At 36.8% G+C, this 19,931-nt stretch overlaps 1 protein-coding gene across 4 annotated transcripts in view; it reads left to right on the top strand.

The window, feature by feature from the left end:
- The window catches only part of PTPRZ1 (protein tyrosine phosphatase receptor type Z1), a 164,331-nt gene that overhangs the window by 89,097 nt on the left and 55,303 nt on the right, over positions 1–19,931 (top strand). For all 4 annotated transcript variants that reach the window (XM_030857657.2, XM_030857656.2, XM_030857659.2 and 1 more), the window contains exons 4-8: positions 787–938; positions 4,210–4,305; positions 4,784–4,850; positions 11,318–11,475; positions 11,643–11,793. In XM_030857657.2, coding sequence (XP_030713517.2) covers positions 787–938; positions 4,210–4,305; positions 4,784–4,850; positions 11,318–11,475; positions 11,643–11,793 — 624 coding nt within the window. The remainder of the gene's footprint in view (positions 1–786; positions 939–4,209; positions 4,306–4,783; positions 4,851–11,317; positions 11,476–11,642; positions 11,794–19,931) is intronic.

The following is a 19,931-nucleotide window of genomic DNA, read 5'->3' as shown; positions in this document are numbered from 1 at the left end:
GGCCAATGTGTTGGATTCTGTTCCTAATGCCAACAGTGGTTTCTGCTTGATAGAACAAAGACTATTTAAATCTGATTGAGAGACATTGAAATCTTGCATTAGGGTCTCCAGAGAATCATTAATCTCCAGATGACTCCTAAAATGCAGTCAGATAGTATCTGCTACGGAACTGAAATAGGAGAGTTTAAGATTCTGAGAGTTGCAACCGAGGCTTCAAACATGAGATGGCTTAAACCCCTTCAATAGGAATGGGTCTCCCGCCTTCCTTGCCACAGTCTAGGACAGAAGTTCTGAAGCTTGTTGAAGCCTGGAGTGATGCTTGGAGGCATAAGGAGATGGGACAAAAGCAGCAGCCTGTTAAAGAGTAGCAACAGGCTGACCTTGAGAAGGTTGGGGCTACCCCCAGGAAAAGACTTCCTCTTTCCACTCCTCTGTTCCTTCTCCCTTTAACTATCCCCTCACTACCCTCTGATGCGTTAGGGGAGCAGGGCTTTGGACACCAAATAAACAAATCTTGGAACACCAAACAGACAGGGCAGGTGGACTGCCTGTCTCCTGCTTTTAGTGCTGTATAGCAGTTAAGGTCTTAGGTTTATTTTACATTTGTGGCAATAGGATACATTAAGTATACTATGCAGAGTTACAAAGTTCAGCTTCCAAAATGATAACTTTTTCTAAATTTATCAAATAAATGATTTTATTAATGTACTTTAATAGATGAAAATTTAGTTAAATTTGCAATTTTGATTCTCAGAAACTTAGATGCAATTTTATTGTTTTTTTAAGTGGAAATTAATCTCACAAATGACTACCGTCTCAGTGGAGGAGTTTCAGAAACGGTGTTCAGAGCAAGCAAGATAACTTTTCACTGGGGAAAATGCAATATGTCATCTGATGGATCAGAACATAGTTTAGAAGGACAAAAATTTCCACTGGAGGTAAGTCAATAGTTCCACTAGTTACTATTTCATTTTCTAAATCATTGGGATTTTATTTACCATATAATTTAATTCATTTGTAATCAACTTTATAATTTATACAGCTATATTTTGTTTCCTTGGTTAATATCTGCCTTCTTCACTAGCCTAAGCTCAATAAGATCCATATGTGATTTTCCACGTCCTGGTAATGCAGAGTGTCACATTATAGATGATCAATAAATACTGATGAGTGAATGAATGAAATTCTTTCCATAGCCCAGTAGAAACAGAAGGGGAAAATTTTATCAACATACTGGAGAATCAAAAAGCTTCAAATTAAAATGAGAAAATTTTCAGATTTAAAATTGGCAAAATAAATATAATTATAATAAATAGTGTGTGTGCAGTGAAATATGTAAACACTTTCATACATGTCTGGAGAAAGTATAAATTGGTAGACTTTCTGGGAAGCAGTTCACTTGTTTTTATCAAGAACTTTAAATGTTTTATTCTCAATATTCACATTTCAATTTGTAGCAATTTAGTCTGAAGAATAATTAAGGACATAAAAATTTATGTGCAAAGACTTATTTACAATAATAAAAATTGAAACAAAAGGAAATGATTAAATACATTATGATAGATTATTATAGATCTTTTAAAAATCATGTTTTTCAACTATTTACACAGAAAAAGTTCATCATAAGTGCTTTTAAAAAGTGGAATGTAAAATAGTATACACAGTCTTTTTTTTAATTAATTAATTAAGTATTTAAGTTTGGCTGCGTTGGGTCTTCCTTGCTGCGCGCGGGCCTTCTCTAGTTGCGGTGAGCGGGGGCTACTCTTCATTTCGGTGTGCGGGCTTCTCATTGTGGTGGCTTCTCTTATTGTGGAGCACGGGCTCCAGGCGCAAGGGCTTCAGTAGTTGTGGCTTGTGGGCTCTAGAGCGCAGGCTCAGTAATTGTGGCGCACGGGCTTAGTAGCTCCGCGGCATGTGGGATCTTCCCCGACCAGGGCTTGAACCCATATACACAGTATTATTATTCCAAATTTTGTAAAACATGAAACTAATTAGTGGCTGAGAGTACAGTCTGAGTCAAATGGACGAGGCTTGAATACTGGCTTCACCGTCTAGTTAGTAGCTATATGACATGACATTGTAAAAATTATTTAATTTCCCTAAGCTTCTGTTTCTGTTCCGTGAAACTGACATAATAGTAGTAGCACATCTCTGTAAAGTTATTATGAGGATTAAATGAAAGATTGAATTATTGCTATTGTAAAAATAATTGAAGGAAACCAAGAAAACATTAATAGTGATTTTCTCTGGGTGATGGCATTATAGGTGCCTTTTCTTTTCTCCTTTAAAGTTGCCATATTTTCAATATTACCTGTAATAAATCTGTATTACTTTTATAATCCAAAATAGTTATTGATAATAAAAATAAGATAAATTAGTTATTTCATAAAGGATTAAAATATTTTAATGTGGAGAAGCACATTCAAGTTTATGACTTATAACTTTTTAAATATCCTTAAAGAAAAGCATATTTATCAAATTTGGTTTGTTAAAAATACGAAAGTCAACCCATTAAACACATAACATTCTCACTTCCGAGAGTTTAGCTCTCTCACAATACTACTTAGAACAATGGTGAAAATCAAGAAAAACTCTAACAATAACAAAAGCTGTGATTCAGCAAAATAAATTATACAGAATCTGTGTACTAAACCTCACGTACTTTTCTTATTTAAAAGCCCCTCAAGTTGTCTCTCAGAGATGTCATTTGTTTGTTGTTTGCTTTTTATTTTATTTTTAAAAACATTCATGGTTTTAATTTTATTTATTTATTTTATTTTTTTGGCCTCGCCACGTGGCTTAGCGGGATCTTGGTTCCCTGACCAGGGATTGAACCTGGGCCCACAGCAGTGAAAGCCCAGAATCCTAACCACTGGACCGCCAGGGAATTCCATCTTGTTTGTTTTTCAAAACACTCTCCACGTAATTGTGCAAGCAGGGAAACTGGGGGGTATGCGTGACCTGCTCTTTCTTTCCGGCCTCTCACATCCTATAATCAGCGCCTCAGTTCTGCCCCTAAATGATGTGGGAGGTCAGAAAAAGGTTCAAACCACCTTTGTCTCTTACTTGAGTATCTAAGTCCCTGCAGCTAGTTTCTCTCCAGTCTTAATCCCTTCTGCTCTCCCCGCTTCTCCCCAGCCCTGCCCCCTTCCCATCAGGGACTTCTATTGCCCTCCAGCCCAAACTGCTGGGACTGCCTGTGTGGCCCCTTGCCTACTTCTCCAGCCTCATATCTCTCTTCTCCTCTCACGTGTGCTCAACTGAACTTCTAACAAACTACTTTCCATTTCCCACACTTCTCATACTTTCTCGCCTGTAGGCCTTTTCCTAGCCGGTCCCTCTGACCTGAACACACATTCATCTCTTCTGCTTTTTCCTCTGTCAACTTGAAAGCCACTCATGCTTCAGGGGTCAACTTGGAAATCCTCTCTCTGAAAAGGTTTTGGTGACCACCCAAGGCGGGAGCCACTGCCTTCCTCTGCTTCACACCTGCTATTTCTCTGATCCATAGCCCTAACTGCACATTAATCTTTTCAGAGGCTTTCTGCTCTTCCCTTAATTATATGTCTAAACTACCTGAGTTATCAAATTTCCAAGCCCACGACCCTAGGAGCACCAGCTTGTAAGTGAGAGTGGAGGCTGTTATAGATAGATGTGTGGACTGAAGTAGAAATGAACAAGGGATAGCCTCGCACCAGGGGGGAGAGACTTAAAATAAGGAATTTATGACTCCTTTGGTATTTTTTAGGTAGAAGCAGAGAGTTCTTGAGAGTTTCACTGTTAGTAGAGCACAATACAATAATGTCCAAAACTGGTAGCTCAGACCATCAAGAAAGGCATGTCCATTCAGGAAAGAATGAAACCATATTTGAAAGAATTCCATCAAAATAGTGAAAATAACATTTGATAATTTATTACATTTGATAATTGCTCTAGTAAATTATTCAGTGTCCCCTGGTAATCACAAAGTGGTCATTTCAGTTCTAGATCCGTCCAACTTCGTATTTCTTTCTTCATTGAAGGATAAGTGATAGTTGTGTATACATGTAATTGATAAAGTATTTTGAAAATTCACAAAATATAGAATTATATAGTTTATAGAATTTTTCAAATAGAATTTAATGAACTGATAAATTATTTTATTGTCTTTTTGCTGACTTTTTTGTGAAGTCTTTGTATGTAATAAAGCCATCTTTGTTACATTTATAGATGCAAATCTACTGCTTTGATGCGGACCGATTTTCAAGTTTTGAGGAAGCCATTAAAGGAAAAGGGAAGTTAAGAGCTTTATCCATTTTATTTGAGGTAATCATTATACAGAGATTTAGCACTAACTTTTCAATCATGGGGAATTTCAAAACACACTTTTTTACAAATAGAAGGGCTTATAAGTGGAATGATAACTGGTGATTATGTTCAAAGAGAACAACCTCTTGGCTGGTATGTTTAAAAGGGGACTCTTGTATTTGTCAATTGGATATGTCACTTCCAGCTGGAGCAAATCTGTGCACTCGTACACTACAAGATTTGCTTATTCGCAAAGCATCAGCATGATACAGCAGTAACTGTGAATCGTAACATTTTAAAATGTCCTTTTCTTCATGGAAAATTTGAAAATTATCTGGTTTTTGTTTGGTTTATTCTTAACTTGCTGTGAAAAAAAAGTGTGCATTTAGGACATTACTTTTGAATACTTAAAATAGAATTTACTAATCTTTACATTTTATTGAATAATTAGTCAAATATTTTATGCAACTTTTAGAACATCATTCTTCTTTCACAGGTTGGAATAGAAGAAAATTTGGATTACAAAGCAATTATTGATGGAGTTGAGAGTGTTAGTCGTTTCGGTAAGCTATTTGGAGAAATCTCTTTCTTCCAGATTTACTGGAATGCATATGAATTTTTACAATGTTTTTACAATGTTATAAAAATCACTTGTTCCAAGGAAGAAGGGCAGACATTTGTAAAGAGGAGCAATCTGTCACATCTTACACTTGACGGTTTATACACTTCTCACTAAAGAACAATTCATCAGAAATTTTTGTCACATAAAATCATAAAACGTTAATGTAAGTAGGAAGTTGGAAGTTTTCTAATTCTTTTATTGAAAATAATCTAATCACATTATGCATTTAAACGTATTTTTATTCTGTCTCTGCATTGTACATCTGTAAAAGACTCTATAATCTGAAACCAGTTAATTTTATAAAAATTATATTTTAAAGTGAAAAGGGAATTGTTACTCAAGTTCAGATGTATTCCCTGGTGGTTTCCTTGATAAGTCCTTGCTTTACCAATATGATGAGATAAGATTTTTGGAACGTGAATGCCCACATAGAACAAGGTTCACTATACTTTTATACTGTTCTGCCTGCTATCTCACGGATCTTGTAATTGGTCACAGCAAATGCTTTTGACAACATTGGCAAGAGACAGCAAACCTGTTGTTGTTGTTGTTTTATTTTTATTAAGCAGAGTATTAATGTTGTCCTGAGTTATCAATAAAGGAGGAGTATTCCTCTCCGGGAAGCTGCAAAATGTGAAATCAGAAACACAACTCACATAGATCCTTTTCCTGAAAGCAGAAATCTGGCCTAGGGTTGATTCATCTTTGTCAATTATATGTGAGAACTTGAATTGACCAAACTCTTCAGAAGTCAGGCATATGTGAGCTCCTGCAGTGCAGCTTGCTTTCTTTTTTTTTTGAAAGGTGCAATCAAACGGCATAAAGCTGTTAGTTATCTCCCTCCATCCACCTAGATTGCAGAATTCAACATTGAATGCCATAAGCCACACTTAATTTTTCCCTCATTTAGTCAGAAAGTGAAGTCTTTGCAGACTGCAAGAAAGCAGCTAGTTTGAATTCCTAAACTTAAAATGATGTAAAATATGAACCTGAATGTTCCCAGGCCTTGCACCAGCCTGTGGGACCACAAAAGTGATACTAACACTGGTTGTTAGTCCTGATTTGTGCAACTGTGGCACTTTGGCCACTCTCTTGAGGCCTCTTCAGTTGTTTCTGGGGGTCTCTAGGAGGGTGTAGTCTGAGCTTAAGAACCAATTTGCTCATGTTCTTGGACTAAAGTTTCCTTTTTAATATCTACTGTCTATAAGCCATTGAGGGGGATGCTTCATCAGAGCCTGCTGTCACATAGTACCCTCCCTGGGAATGTGGGTTCCCTAACAGCATTCTGCCTCTGTCCTGGCTCTTAATTCAGAAACAGAACAAATGGTCTCCTGGCTGTCTGGAAACACATACTAGTCTGCCCTCTATCTATCTATCTTCTCTCTCTCTCTCTCCCCATGCACCAACTTCTCTCCTCTTTTACCAAAAAATAAAATCCTCCATGCCTATCAGCCCATCTACTAGATACTTAATATTTCCATATACTCAGCAAGGACACCTAAGCCCATACAGTTGTAGAGCTAGGATTTAGAACCTGTCTGTCCAAAAAGTTTGTTCTAATATATTGTAGAGATTTATATTAGTTACATGTTTCAGAACACATATGAAACACCTATCAATCTGATTTGAATGGTTGTGAGATATGATCTGTCCAAACTAAATAAGTTAAGTCCTTCCAAAGTTAAATGTTTGAGAATTCTTGGATTAAATTTAGTCCTATTTCAGAGTCTAGCAAAACCCCTGGCGCCCCATAAACGGTAGGTTTCCCAACGTTGGCTGCCAGCCATTGCTGCTGGGAACTTGAAGGCAGTGCTCGTCTTTAGACAGTGGCTCAGGAACTGCAGCTAAACTCACATTATATGGAGAATATGCGGCTAAAATCCTGCCACATATTCTCCATATAATGTGAGTGACACAAAAAAATCACCACTGTTCAACCATCATTCAGATTGTGAAGTCTGCCTTATTATGGTGTGGGCTGGTTGCTCATTTCCTATATTCCTCTCTAAGAGACAAACCCATTTCTCTTTCCTTCCCTCTTTCTCACCTTCTTTTCTTTTCCTTCCTTCCATCACACCTACTCTGTGTTAGACATTGCGCTCCTGTGGAGTGGTGAGGGAGGGTGCGGTTGCAGCAATCAGAGATAATGCATTAATATTCCCTAAGCAGAGTCCACAAAAGGAAAAACTGTTAGTCGAAATCCTTCAAGTTGCAAGAAGGAGACACACCCCAGGTAAATCATCAGTGATTCTCAAATGGGAGTTCTCATCAGAATGATTTGTGGTGCTTTCCTAATCACAAATGCAGGCCAGGAATTTGTATAGTGAAATCCTCACGGGCAGTGTTGATGTGGCCCCATCCTAAGTCTCATTGTCCTAAGTGATAAGAGTTGGTTTTAAGTATTTAATGGTTCTTTCCTTGCATTGGGCCTGACCATGGTCTTTGTCTTTATCTCCTTGTCTCTCACCCTCCTCATCTTTCCACCTCCTACTATCAGCCTCCCAGGAAGGAGGATCTGATTGGTTTGTTAACCATTAATTCATGTTCAAAGGAAGAGGATCACTGAGTGAATGACTGATCACAAATAGAGCAGTGTTGGCTCAGGTGTGATTCTCTCTTGTGTTAGTAATAGTGAGGTCATTCAGATGAGGTGCATGTTTTTGCAAGCCACAAAAAAACCCCACCTTAGTCCAGTTTTCTCATAAGATGATGGTGCAATTGGAAAATACTACTGTAATTGTAAAGTCTTGTGATATCAGAAAGAAACTTAGGACATGTACGTACATAACAAAAAAAAATAAGGTACAAAATAGTTAACGTGTCCATAACAGAGACTAGATAAGTGGTATTGAAGTGCCGTTGAAGGAAGAATGGATTCTATACTGAGATGAGGGAAGGAGGAATTGAAAACTTTCTTCTGATTCTTTCCATTGCTCTTAATTATTTCCCCTTTAATTTCTTCTCCAATTTCACGACAGTTATCTATTTCACCATCCCTGTTCAAATCTTCTGTTTTTCCTTTTCTGGCTTCTAGGTCTCCTGGTTTTTAATTTCCCACCTAATGTAGCAGTGAGTCAGTTTCTGGCTCCTTACTTAATTAGTATTCTCTACGTCCACATTTCCATGGAACATTTGTAAGATAAGTTTTTTCATCAGAAAAAGGAAGAATTGTAGTCCATTGATGATTTAAAAAGAGGTTATTTAATCACAAATTTTCTAAATATCAAAAACATAAATCTGAAAATGGAAAAATATTCACATGTTCAAAATAGTTTCCTTAGTTTCTGAGAACTTGAATCTGAGTCTGAATTCTAAATAATCTTGTCTTGACATTGGAGGAGAGGAAGACATACTTTTAGAAGTTACTAATTAACCCATTAAACCTAATGTAACTTGAATTTTCTAATGGATTAAAACGACTTAGGTTGTATCTACATGACACTATCAATTCTGTCAATAGGTTTTTACTTCTAAGATTTAGTCTTAAATGCAGACTGGAAGCAGTTATCTATAACTTTATTAGCAGGCTTCTTTCTTCCTGAAGAAGTTTCTGTATTGCAGAAAAAAGTAACATTCAATAACTAACTTTTAAATGGAAATAGTTTTTTTCCTTGAGGCTTTCTGGATGTGTCCAATCTTCATTTCATTTAGAGCCGTAATACACTATTAAGATCATCTGGTCCAAAATGTAAAATAGATAGCTAGTGGGAAGCAGCTGCATAGCACAGGGAGATCAGCTCGGTGCTTTGTGACCATCTAGAGGGGTGGGATAGGGAGGGTGGGAGGGAGACGCAAGAGGGAGGGGATATAGGGATATATGTATATGTATAGCTGATGCACTTTGTTATACAGCAGAAACTAACACAACAATGTAAAGCAATTATACTCCAGTTAAGATGTTAAAAAAAAAAATCATCCGGTCCAGTTATTTCATTTTGTAATGAGGAATTTGGGGTTCAAGAAGACTAAAATCTTGCAAAAGCTTTACTCTACTTAAGGTTTTCAACTCTGGCTGCATGTTTGAATCACCTGGGGTTGGTCTTTTAAAAAATGTAGGTGCACCTAAAATTATAGCCTAAAAATAAATATAGATGCTCAGGTCCCACTACTAGAGATTTAAATTGAAACAGCCTAGGGTGGGGTCTGGGACATTGATTTTTTTTTAATGCTCCCCAGATAATTCGTATACTGCTACTCTGTACTGTACCATCTCACTTAGGCTAGATTAAATTGGCATCAGGGACTATTTCTTTTTTTTTTTTTTCCCGGTACGCGGGCCTCTCACTGTTGTGGCCTCTCCCGTTGTGGAGCACAGGCTCTGGACGCGCAGGCCCAGCGGCCACGGCTCACGGGCCCAGGCGCTCCGCGGCATGTGGGATCTTCCCGGACCGGGGCACGAACCCGTGTCCCCTGCATCGGCAGGCGGACTCCCAACCACTGTGCCACCAGGGAAGCCCAGGGACTATTTCTTAATGACCTAAATCTACAAGACAGAGCAGAGGACATGTACTGGACTGGGTAGTTAAACACAGATAAGTTAAAATAAGTTAAACACAGATCTCACTGGTAAGCAGATTGCTGCCCATATGAGTGAGGACTGGTACACAAAGAGCAAAATGGCCAAGGCAGTGCCATTGGTAAGTGCTGTTGGAAAGATGCAAGATCAAAAATGGGACTCTTCAAGGAGATGGATTTAGCTGGGTTGTTTCAAGGTTCTAAGACTAGATGGAACACTTAGGAAAGGTCTACCAATTTTTTGTAGGAATTCTCTATTCTCGATACAAGTTATATATCTTTGTAAATATAGCAGGAATAAATCAATATTTTTATTATATATATAAAATCTGAAATATATTTTCTACTCTTTGTCCTGCCTTTTTACTCTCTTAATGGTGACTATTGATAAAGAGATCCTGAGTATCATGTACATCATTTTTCCCTTTGTGAAGAACACTTTTTGCATGCTATTTAAGAAATCTCAACCTACCCTAACGTTATGGAGATAATTTTCTATGTTTTCCTCTAAAAGCCTTATTAGTCTGTTCACATCTAGATCCACACTCTATTTAGCACTGATTTGTGCTTACGGTGTGAAGTAGGGAATAAAGACTCATGTTTTTCTATAAGGATATCCAGTTGACACAGCAGTGCATATTGAAAAGGTTAATCATTCATTACATAGTAATTTTTCTGTCTTAAATCATGTAACCATATATGTGTGTGTCTGGACTCTTTATTTTCTTCCATAGTTCTCCATCTTTGCATAAATATCTCACTATCGTGATTTCTATGGCCTTATATAGTAGGTCTTCCTACTTGGTATCCCTACCTTTGTTATTGCTCAAGATTGTCTTAACATTTTTTGTGGTTACATTTAAATTTTAAAAACAGAATGTCATTTAATACACACACAAACACACACACACACCCCCCAACACCAACCCATCTGGAATTTTGATTAAGATGTCATTGACTCCATAAAACAACTTGGGGAAAATTAACATCTTCACAATACTGAATCTTCCCGTTAACATGTTTCCCACCATTTTAAGGTTTTATCTAATTCTCTCAAAGTTTTTAAATTTTCAGTGTAGATGTTTTACACATCACTTGTTAGATTTACTTGTATTTGATATTTGTTGCTATCATGTTATATTGTTTGAAATTTCATTTTCTATTGTTTGTTACCAGTTAATAGAAGTACAATTAAGTTTTATATATTGGTGTTGCATGCAGTGACTTTGCTAAACACACTTATTAGTTCTAATAGTCTGTAAATTATTTTCAATATCTCACATGCTCAGCTGAGTTATTTGAAAATTATGATGACATCATTTTTTCCTGCCCCATCTTCATGACTCTTTTTTTCTTTTTCATACCTTATTGTAAATAAATAAAGTAAATAAATGGTCCCAGTCCTCCAGTTCAATGTTAGATAAAAATGGTGGTATTGTAGAAGGATTCCTTGTCTCATTCTTCATCTCTAAGGGAAAAACTTTCAATAAGTCATTTTTAAATATGATGTTTATTATAGACTTTTGAAGATATCTTCATCAGAATAAGGTTTTGTTTTTCTTTTACACAAATTGGTATTAAATCCTATCAAATGGTTTTACTGTATCTATTCAGATGGCCGTATGATTTCTGAATATCTTTCATAGGTAAAAATAATCTCTCCAGCATCTTGCCCATGTAATGATAAAGCATCTAGCACTATGTAGGGATATATGCAAGAAAATTTAGAATACGCCAGTTTTATCACCATTTTTGAAATAAATCTAAAATGTTCTTAAAATTTCAGTTCTGATTAAATACATACCAAAGCATATGTCTTTGTTTCATAGGAGCTTTGAGCAGCTAAGTTCCACTGTTGGGATTTCAGCTGAGATGTGTGTGATTCCTTTGTAGGGAAACAGGCTGTGTTGGATCCATTCACATTGCTGAACCTTCTACCAAACTCAACTGACAAGTATTACACTTACAATGGCTCCCTGACATCTCCTCCCTGCACAGACACCGTTGACTGGGTTGTTTTTAAAGATACAGTTAGCATCTCTGAAAGCCAGGTAATCTTGGAAATTCACACAAATGAAGTAATTTGAAGCAATTTTGAAAGCATTATTTTCTAAGCTTTACTATAGAATATCTATTTTAATGCACTTGCCGATATGCCTTTGAAGCAGATACACAGTTAAATTATGTGTTATTATATGTTAAATTATCTTCTTTCCAGCTGGCTGTTTTTTGTGAAGTTCTTACAATGCAACAGTCTGGTTATGTCATGCTGATGGACTACTTACAAAATAATTTTCGAGAACAACAGTACAAGTTCTCCAGGCAGGTGTTTTCCTCATATACTGGAAAGGAAGAGATTCATGAAGCAGGTGTGTATTGAAACATAATTTTGTAGGAGGTAATTGTGGTATAGTGGAAAATATACAAGGCTTTGATTTTTGGAAATATTTTGATTATAGCCTTGTAGCTTTAGGTAAGCACTTTAACTTCTCTGAATCTCAGTTGCCATTTTTATAAAATGGCAATTAAAAATATCTGTCTTTCCAACATGAATAACCCCATTTTGCAGACAAGAGACACAGATTCAGTAAGGAAAGTAACTTTTCTAAAATACATAGTAATAGGTGGCAAAGTCACATACACACCTCCACATTCTTTGTGTCATTTGCCTGAGCTAACAGCTATAAGAGAGGGATGAATAAGGGGTGAGGTGTTCAGAGCTTGGGGAGATCACTTCTGGTTGGGATGACTAGGGAATCTCGGTGGGAGAACCACATTTGACCTGAGTCTTGATGTGTGATTTGGGTTTTAAATAAGTACTCATCCTTGTGCTGGCAGCTCCCAGAGAAGCCTAGTACCTAGTAAGGATTGAAACCAAAGGCACTGAATTATTAATGAATAAAAAGTGAGTCTTTCCCCCAGTTTCTTTCTTTGAAAGAAAAGAAGTTTGTCCTTGTCAAGTCCAGGCGATGGAGAGGAGGGAAAGTCTCTGGAGTCTTTTGAAGCTGACACAGCAGTCAGAAGCCTTTGAAAGTGTCCAGAGGACACAATCAGTTGCATCTACTGACTTGTTCTTTTCAGTTCACACTGAGGGTGCACTGGTTCATGAAAGAAAGAGTTGAAGTGGCCTTTGCTCTGGGCACTGAAAACCTTTCCAAGTACATGGTCTTCTTTGATCCCCGTCCTGCAATGAATTTTTGGCCGTGTATAATATTAATTCAATAATTGTCTGCTTTTGAAGGTTGGGCATTAAAACAGCATGTTTTTATTGTTTCAATGTGATATTTTTGGGAATTGTTTATCCTTTAACAACGACAGAGCACAAGACAACAGTGATGAATAGCTGCACTTAATGTGACATTGTTTCAAATTAAATTGCCCCAAAGTGAGGACATTTAATTATATTTCTACCAAAAATAGTAAATACTAAAACTTCCTGTCTGGTAAATAATACACAGTTGATTAGAAAAAAGAAACAGATTTACCCATCTCCTTTTCCGAAATGCAAATGACCAAATCACAAAGTAAATAAATACGATTTTTTGGTCATGTACTTTTGTTAGTTATACTTTATTAAAACCCTTCAGTGGCTCCCATTGCTTTTAGAATAAAATCCAAACAGTTTGTCATTACATGGTAGGTCCTATTCAGCACTTACTGGCCTCGGTGCTTACCCATCCCTGGCCAACTTCCTTCCCTCATCCCGACCTCTATGAGGTCCCTGAAGGGGGCAGACCACACTCTCCCAGGTTGCATGTTCTTCCCTGCTGGTCTCCTCCTTGTTCTTCAAGACTCAGGTAGACCATTGCCTCCACTGGGGAGCCATCTCTGACTCTACCTCCACCCCTACCAAGCCTGGCTCTGGCCCGGGGGCACAGGACTGTGCCCTCGTGAAGGTGCCGTGCCCATAGGGTGCAAGATGAATGATGCTCGTCTGGAGTTCCTCTACGCTGGGCAGCCACACTTCTTAGCAGTTGCCATTGTAGGATATTGTCTGTTTACTTATCTGTCCCCCACCACCGTCTGAGCTCCAAGAAGGAAGTAACTAAGTCTTTTATCACTTTACCTCCTTTGCTGGGCTAAAGTAAAGCTCTCATTCATCAAATAGTCACCAAATGACTGAAAAAATCCATTTGCATATATAATAAAAATATGGCAGGCTATGCTCAATGGGTGCCTCTTGCATCATTTAACATGTAAACCCTTACGTAAACCCTTCCGTTTTAATGTACATCATTGTTGTTTTTCACAGTTAAGGGATGAAGGCTAAAAATAATAATAACAAAAACAGTAATAGACCAGTGTGTTCAAACAAGCATTGGCCGTATTTTCCTCATTTTATAGTTTGGGAAGCTGATACTGAGTGGCTCACCCAAGTTCGTGGAACTGTAAAAGGCTGGAGTCAGTATTTGAACCCAGGTCTTCCTAATTCTACAGACTTTCAAAGCTCTCTCCACTATGCTTTATAAGGGAACATAATTTATGCTTACATAATTTTATAATAAAAACTGATGACTTTAATGACGTGAAACTTTTTTAAACATAGTATCGGCTCTTTTCAAAAACTAGGACAATTGAATTCTTGCATTTTCCATTATGAGTATTTGCATTCACCAAGCACGTATTTTCCATGTGCATATTCCTGTGATTTTTTTTTCCCTTAATACACTATTGCCCTTCTACTTTCTCGAACTGAATTTGAAAATAAGAACTGAGGATTGCATTTATTTTCAGGATTTAATCTTTATTAAATTTAGTCTGAAAATGTTTTTATTACATGAGCGTTGTAAAAAAGGAGAAAATATAGATAAGCACACAGGAGAAAATAAAAATGCCTTATACTGTCATTACCCAGAGATAACTGCTATGAGGATTTTGAGGAATATCCTTCTAGGTCTGTCTCTTAAATTAAAACTATATTATTGTATCTCACAAAAATCAGGCTGTACCACACTTATCTGTTTATTGATTTTGCTTTACTTAATGATGTAAATATATCATTAATCACATTCTTAATTTTATGTACTATTCCATTGTGTAGTCATAGCAACTTATTAAATCAGTTTCTCAGTTTGGGACATTCAGATTATATTTCTATATTTTGCTATTATAAATATCGAACATCCTCATTTTGACCATGAGAAAAGTAAGAGGTGGCATGAAAATTGTTAGAATTCTGCTCTTGGTAAATGCATTGTAGAAAAACATATTTTGCAAAATATCAATACATTATAAGTAATTGCAAAACCCATGAGAGGTCTGCATATCCATGCAAACTTTTTGAGGGTAGAAATCAAGCCTTATTCATTTTTGCATTCATAGGAAAATGCACTCAATGTTTGTGAATGAATCCATATTTTACCAGAACTTCAGTCCTCTATTTTTGCATTTTTACCTAGCGTTGCCATTTATTAAAAGGCATTTATTTTTGGCTTCAAGGAATGGGCGGTGGCTCTTCTAAGAATCACAGAATTTAATGGAATCATCTGATCTTGAAGGAGTTAGTACCAGCTGTCTCTTAGTTAATGAGAAATACGTGTCAGTAACCATACAGACATAATGTGTGTGTAGAGGAGGTGAAGTCCAGGTTTGCCCCCTGCCTTCCAGGCAACAGATGCCTCCCTGCTGCCCTCTTATCCCACTAGCAAGGCTCTCCACCTAGAAGCAGGGGCCTCCTGACGCACAGTAGGAAAGAGCTGGGTCTTTTAAAGCCCAGTCGACTTCTGGTTTCAAACCGCAGTGCAAACACTTATTCGTTATATAAAAATTGTCAAGTTATTTAATTTCTCTGAGCTCAGTTTCCTCACCTATAAAATGTGAGTTCAAAATGGCCACCTTGTAGGGTTGTTGTGAGGTTTAAATGAACTAAAGTTTGCAAAGCAGTCCATTCCCTTGAACATAATATGTTCCAGACCCATAGCTCCTATTACTGTAGTGTATGTGTTTGTGTGTATGTATACACTCATGTATATATGTGTGTGTATGCATTTATATATTTGTATATATAGAATGGGGCAAGTTCTCACTAGTACGGCGTGCTATTCAAGTTTTCCATGCTTAAGGCTTTTGTTTGTTAAGTAGAATTATAAATGCACTTTAAATCTCATTTGCTAGCATTGTAATATTATTTAATGCAAACTTTTTAAAAAAAAACCATAAAATATAAAATGCTTTTCCAGGCAGGGTAGCATGAAAAGAGTGTCTTCATAGCTTAGTGTTGTATTTGAGCTATGAGAAATTTTCTGTAATTTCCTGAAAAATGTCATGATGCATTATGCATCAGTAGACCTACCTTCCTGAAGGTCAGTCGTTGTAAATAGCATTCATTAAGGTCACATGTACATTAACTCTGTGCTCTAACCATCTGCAGAAAAGTGACGTGGAGATTATTTACTTCATGGAAGATTATATGTTACAAATTGAACTGTTGACGAAATTACTGTGTGTTCCTAGAGAAGATTGACTGAATTAGGTAGAATTCGAAAAATTTCTTTTGGTTATTTAAAGGGAATGGCATATAATCATTGAGAAGTGCAAAGCAGTGATAGATCATTTCTAGTTATTTTTAACATTTGTGGCAATCTTTACATTCATCTTATTAAGATCTGCTACTCCGTGAGGGGAAATCACAACCTTAATATTGATTGTCTTCTGAGTCTGTCAGTCTTCAAGTTCCTCACGTGGTAGTCATCAAATTCCCTGTCTCAATACTTTTTAAAATGCGGCTCATAAACCTCACACGAGGATGTGGTGGATTTATCAGTGCGCATTCACGGAAGTACTTTTGCCACGGGCTGTGTTAAACTGGACCAAACCTCAAACAATGGGAAGTACTGGGTAAAAACCTAGTGGCGTTTTCTCTGCCACTCCCCAAGAATCACCACGCTGTCTTTTCACTTCCATCTACATTTTTACTCATAATCCGTGGAAGTAAGACTGGGCCTTCTCCCTTAGGGCATGTGTCCCTTCTCCCAGGATGGGCACATAGAACAGCAAAGGCAGAAGAAAACTCCTATCTCCTGCCCTCGACCATCGGCACCGACTTTCGTGATTAGCCAATCACGAGACATGTCATAGGAAAAGAGGTGTCATGTTCTCCTCCTTTGTGCTTTTCCTTCATTGACTTCCTTTTCTTTTCCCACTTCTTTTCCTTTTTCCTCATGACACTCAGCGCTTTGCCTATTACTCTTTTGCAATTTGCTCTGCAAGGCATACGCGTTCCTATGTAGGAGGTGTTCACTCTCCAGATCCAGTCATTTAAGTGATGAGAAGGGAAAGGACTTCGTGTGACCTAAGTGTGTGAAGCTTTTACAACTTTTAGTGAGAAAAACGTGTACTTTTGAAAAGCACAACCTAATTTGATCTAAATGGCAGAATTTTTTAAAGATTATTTTGCATTCCTCTGTAAATGGAGTCTAGGATTTGGAAACTAGAAGCACCCATTACATTTAATACCTTACTAAATTTAAGGATTAGAGGAGTGAGTTTCCTATAGGCAGGGATGACACCGTCTTTATTTGTATGTCCAAGAGCACCTGGAACCAAGTAGATGAGAACTGAATGTTAAAAATAAGTTTTTAAGTAAGAACACTTACCACTCCCTTAAAATGGAGACCACATTCCCATTCTTTATATGTGAGGATCCCTTGCATGTGAACTGAAGCGCTTACTTGTATTCTGTGTGACTCGACGTGGACTCCAGATTTGTCACAGCCTGGCTCATAGCCACAAGCTTGCAGAAACCCGATTCTCCTCCTCCTTGGCCAGTGTTCCTTAAAGGATCAGTAACTGTGATCCAGGTCACGTGTAGCTTGTAGAAAGGAACCAGGGCATGCGATTCATTCCTAAGGAAGGAAATGGGACCTCAACATATTGTAGTTGTGAACTCCCCATAATCAAGGAAATTATATTTTTGTTACTATTTTATTACATTTATTGGTAGCTTGTATTTGGTGTCTGAATATATGTTGATCTGGAAGACACTTCTTGATTTTCAATCCAGATAATGAGCTTTATGGAGTGTATGTCCTTCTAATAAGATAAACTATTTTCAATACAAAATATAATGAAAACTTAGTGCAAATTAATAACTTATTCCATAGTCATTACGCAGCTTTATGTCTGAACACCAAGTAGTGTATATAAAATTAACTAGATTGTTATTTAAAAGATCCCATCCTACCTTATAGAAGGGCAACCCTTTGGCAAGGTCACAGACTATATACGGAAGTACTGGTCTTTCTCTTGAATACATTCTAAAGTATATATCTTTTTTCCATAGAATTCTGTATTTCAGCATCTAAAGATAAGATTCAGCGGCAGCTTTATAACATATTACTAAGCTCTGATTATCGATAAGCAAAAGGAATGTTTTAAAAATAAATTTCTAATTACAATGTAAATTTAAACTCTTAAACAAATTACTAATAAGCTTTCACAGAAGTGTAAAGAAGAAAACAAAGGAATGAAAACCTGGTGGCAAGGAAATGTGAATTTCTTTTCAGATTCCTACTTTATATTAATGCTGATGAAGTACCCACTGATTTCTACTATTAAGGCAAGATAAACATAGACGTCTGACCAAAATTGCCTGCACTATTTAGGAAGTAGTCCTTTGGGTATTTTGCAGCTAATAATTTTATGTTTTTCTCAGTTTCTCAGAGTTTTATGTTTCATGTACATGCATAAAACTCTAATGCATTTAAGATAGTTTCATCTTTGAGGAAGAGATAGTTCACTTTAAGTCATTCTCACTCTGTACAAAGTGGGAGTGATTTTTGAGCAAAATCTGCAAATGATATTGACCAGAATCACTTTCCGTCTTTTAAAAACAGACTTGGGATTCATCAGAATCTAGGCTGAGGCAGTCCTGTTCCTCCACCTGTATAGTTTGTTAGCAGCTTACTTCTGAGATGCTTTGGTGGTCTTCTGCCATCTGGCGGACACTAATAGAATTGTCACTAGATAGAGTAACGATGATGGAGTCTAGACCTGAATTAGAATACATTTTCTTATTCTGAATTCGTGGTTTTGATAACGGAAGAATTGTCCTCTTGTTCCCAAAGGAACACCCCACCCTACATCCTCGATAAACAAAAAATGGTATATAGTTTTAACAGTGAAAACTTCTGTCTCTAACTCATACAAAGTTATTCATATATTGATTTAAAGAGTATATGTGTATATATATTTATGTTTATATATATTTATATTTCTCTGAATCATTCATATACCATTGCTAGCATAGCGTACATATGCCAAAATATCTGTTATTAAATACTGTAATAAAATTTGTTTCAATTTATAAGGTCAATTGTTAGTTTTGGGTGCCCTCCCATGTTCACGAGAAAAACTGCAGACTGAGAGAGACAAAAAGGCTTTTTGGTCATATTCTGATGCTGCTGCTTGCATGTTTTCGTTGGGTCCTGGAAATAGTTTTGGCAGTAGCAATGATTGGTTGACTTAAGTAAACTGCGTGGTCTCGTCTAGTGGTTTGTAACTTCTGGTATCCCTTTAAAGCAAAGCCTGGATTCTGTGAGCATAATATGCTCTGCGAGCATAATCTTTGGCCTTAGGGACCTTTCTCTCCCTCTCTTTTGCAAATCTATCTGGCCTATGAAGAGATTATATTCATTACTTTGCTTTATTAGCACAGTATCATGAATTTTGTCATTTTTATCCTCACAGTTAGTCCAAATTATCACATTATGAATGTATTTCAGAAAGTATCAGAGTTTCCTTTCTGATGGGACTACATTTTTGGCATGATTCCCAGCATGGGTTTCAATTCATTTTAAGAAGTCCCTGAATGAGTTCCAGTATATTTTTTCAGCTAAGACAAACAAATCTTCTAATTCCCTGAAATTAATTGCTTAATCTATTTATGATGCCAAAGTGGGATTTTTGTCAGCAGGTCTGAAAAATATTGAAATAATAGTTTTAGTTCTTCTCTGGTTTTCTGTCATAGGGAATTTTTAATTAGTTTAAGGATTTTCAAACAATAAAACGTCTGATAATAGACCGTCTTTTATCATTGAAATTCTCCTCATCCTGAGCTAAGCATATTTGTCAGGTACCCAACAAGTGTAATAAAGACACCATAAACTTGAAGATATACTTTGTTCCTTTATTTTTGAAAATGAATCAGTATGCCAGATATATTCAAGACAGTGTTCTGGGCAATACAGAAATATGAAGCTCTGGTTCTTATGTTTATAATCTACTAAAGGAGTTAAGACATGCAATGAAATGCAATGAAATAATAATAATGCAATAAATAATAATGCAATGAAATAATAATGAATAATAATGCAATGAAATAATAGTGGTAAAACAAAACAGACAATTGAAAAAGACAGCGATCACTTCAGCAGAGATCGAAGCATGCATGACAGAGAAGGTTGCGCTTGATCAAGACATTTCCTGAGTGGGAAGATCAGACGTCAACAGATAGAGATAGGAGGTGTCGACTGAAAAAAAATGCACAACCTAAAAGTTGAGCGTTATG

Source organism: Globicephala melas, chromosome 9 (genome assembly GCF_963455315.2).
Source record: "Globicephala melas chromosome 9, mGloMel1.2, whole genome shotgun sequence".
Classification (NCBI taxonomy): domain Eukaryota; kingdom Metazoa; phylum Chordata; class Mammalia; order Artiodactyla; family Delphinidae; genus Globicephala; species Globicephala melas.
The sequence above is the reverse complement of the archived record's forward strand: the minus strand, read 5'-3'. Positions and strand labels throughout refer to the sequence as shown.